Genomic DNA, 2,614 nt, shown 5'->3' with positions numbered 1-2,614 from the left:
GACGTAGTCGTCTCAATTCACGATTCCAACGCTTCTGGGCCGCGCGCCGCGCCGCTGAGCCGCCGCGCCGCGGCCGCCTCTTGCTCTGCTTCAGCTTCCACCTCCACCACCTCCCCCTCCTCCTCCTCCTCCTTCCCCTCCCGCGAGCCCCAAGCCCACCGGCGGTGCCGGCGCACTATTACTACGTCACACCCGGCGAACAGCGCCGGCGCAGCCACCACGCACCTAGTCCCGCCTACCCGTTGACGTAGACGCCACGGGACGGTCCCGCCTTGAGGCCCCACGACGGGCTGCGCCTGCGCACACCCGCTAACCTAAGCTGCGCTCAGCGATCTCACCACACGCCCTTTTGCGCCTGCGTGTTCAGTGCTGCTTCATGCCCTGCTGCGTGGTTCTCGACGCTCTAGGCCCTAAAGCACCCAGGCTCGGGTGGCTTTGGTGTAGTGGGGCGTGCTAGGCGAGAGCACGGGAGAGCAGGGGAAGGGGTGTGGTGGAGCAGGAGATCCAAGAAGAGGGACAGGGCTCAGGCAAAGCAATGGGGGAAATGGATCCGAGGCATCATTTATTCTCTTTTATTTAACTTTAAGCAGAGCTTGAGCAGAAAGAGGTCAGAGGAGTGAAGCTGGACTAGAATCAGGGCGTACGATTCATCTGAGGCTCACTGGTGACCCGTGTCAGCCCAGAGGAACTTGGAGTGGCCTGCCACTCCAGGGGAATGCAGAACTTGAAAGGCAAAACTTGGGACCCGAAGAGTAATGTGGCGGCAAGGGGACCGTCGTCGTCATGGGGCAACCCCTGCAGACGGGTCCATAATAAATACACCTCTGGAGAAAGTGATAGAAACTGAGGCCCAATAGAGGGAAGTGAAGATGAGGCTTCTTGTGGGTTGAAGAGGCAGAGAGTACTTGGAGGGAGACTTTGTGGACTTCTGCCAACAGACAGGATGATTCTCTCAACCTGCCGCTAGATGGTGATGCTGTTCTGGAAGCATTCCAGTGGGACCCAAAGCAGGTCTAGACAATTCCTGGCATTCTCTCCTTACCCCTTCAAAGCTCCAAGAATTTGGAGCTGGATGGGGGATAAAAGTAAGATATTCTACCTCTTTAATATCCGTGAAATCAAAGTCGTGGAGGTGGGGGTAGAAAGGGAAAAAGAAACAGTCATGAGCTGTCATACCCAGAGTTCCAGTCAAACCCAGAAGAGGCCTCTGTTCTACCTATTCCCTGTCCTTTGTCTAGTCAGCTCGTTTGTCTCCAATATGTACGCACCCTGGTCTTCCAAGCCCAGAACCACCTTTAATCACAATCATAGTTTCACAAATCCCAGGAAGGTTCCATCTGGAGAGAGGCTAAGTTTTGCTCTTGCTCGGGGGATTATGACACTCAGAACATCCCCTTGGTGTAAATGGAAGACACCTGAGAAAAGGGAGAATATGGATGCTCAGTGAAGCACAGCCGTATAGATACTCTGATGTTTCACCCTCCCTTCTCCAGCTGAATGAAAGTATTCTGTCCATTCCTCAGACCCACCTCTACACCCAGGTTTCCAACCTTCTGTCATAGCTCTCCCACCACTACTCCCAGGTCAGAGATGTCCTGCTCCTCTCACATCCATCCACCCCCCACTGTCCACAGGGCTCTTACCTGCACTGTAGCAGCTATTGTAGGCCCAGTCTGGGTTGGAGGGCATACTTCGTATACATCGGAATAGAGTCTCCTGCCTTCCCTGGCCCTCCCGAGACACCACTTGACCCATGGTGAAAGTCACATCATGAAACAAGACCTGGAAGGGAAGAGATGTTGAAGAAAACAAAATAGCGTGGCTCAGTTTTGGAAGGCCTCAGGAGCCCTGACAAGGGTGCCAAGAAATGAAGAAGGGTGTTCTACGTTTGGTATGAACAGAGGATTGGGAAACCTCAATATTGGGGCATAAGGCTCAGAAAACAGGCCTCCGGGCTCCCATGTGAGGTTCAACGTTTGGGGTTACCTGACTGTACAGCAGATAAACTCCAGCATCCCAGACTCGAACAATATATCCTTGGGCCTCCAGGCCTCTCCCGCGCTTAAGAGCTGGTTGCCACATCACCTCTGTCACATCAGAGTCCTCTGGAGGTGAGGAGTGTGGCAGTCAGGATTCTGTGCATTCACAGGTACTTTTCACCTTTAAGATTCTCGTGGGCTCGGGTGCCAGCCCCAAAGTTCCCAGATCTTGCCCTTCCCCAAAAGCCATTATTTAAAATAGTGCTCACCCTTGGAGGTAATGTTAATGGGAACAAGGTGCAGAACTGAGTGCTTCTCTGAGGAGAGAAGGAGGAAATCTCAGCAGTGCCCACCTATCCCAGTTGCCCTGTTGTCAGCCCTCCACCCTCACCCTGACTTGGGGTAATAATTTCCAAAGCCCCAAGTTGCTTGATCACCTCCCACCCCTGCTGCAGCCCAAAGGCCTCACTCTTCTGTTTATGAGTGAGCACTGCTCTCCTTTTCCGGGATCTCTCTCCATTATCCCAGGCTTCCAGGCCATCAGGGTTCTGCTCATGGAAAGAGGATTAGGGTTAGGCTAAGATTCAAGGGTCCCAGACAGCCTTTCTTCTCAGCCCTCCACCTGCCAGGAATGC

The 2,614-nt window shown here is 53.7% G+C and overlaps 1 protein-coding gene across 2 annotated transcripts in view; it reads right to left on the bottom strand.

Moving 5' to 3' along the window:
• Nucleotides 1–389: 389 nt before the first annotated feature.
• The window catches only part of TNFSF13 (TNF superfamily member 13), a 3,048-nt gene continuing 823 nt past the window's right edge, over nt 390–2,614 (bottom strand). Inside the window, exons 2-6 of one of the 2 annotated variants that reach the window (XM_006922321.3) lie at nt 2,449–2,527; nt 2,249–2,296; nt 1,987–2,105; nt 1,644–1,782; nt 390–1,415 (exon numbers count right to left, since the gene is read on the bottom strand). In XM_006922321.3, coding sequence (XP_006922383.1) covers nt 1,306–1,415; nt 1,644–1,782; nt 1,987–2,105; nt 2,249–2,296; nt 2,449–2,527 — 495 coding nt within the window. In that variant the 3' untranslated portion in view covers nt 390–1,305. The remainder of the gene's footprint in view (nt 1,416–1,643; nt 1,783–1,986; nt 2,106–2,248; nt 2,297–2,448; nt 2,528–2,614) is intronic. The other variant, XM_006922324.2, reaches the window with a different exon arrangement.

The sequence above is a fragment of the Pteropus alecto genome, unplaced genomic scaffold, assembly GCF_000325575.1.
Source record: "Pteropus alecto unplaced genomic scaffold, ASM32557v1 scaffold398, whole genome shotgun sequence".
NCBI classification, from domain to species: domain Eukaryota; kingdom Metazoa; phylum Chordata; class Mammalia; order Chiroptera; family Pteropodidae; genus Pteropus; species Pteropus alecto.
Note: the sequence above shows the minus strand (reverse complement) of the source record. Positions and strands in the feature narration are given on the sequence as shown.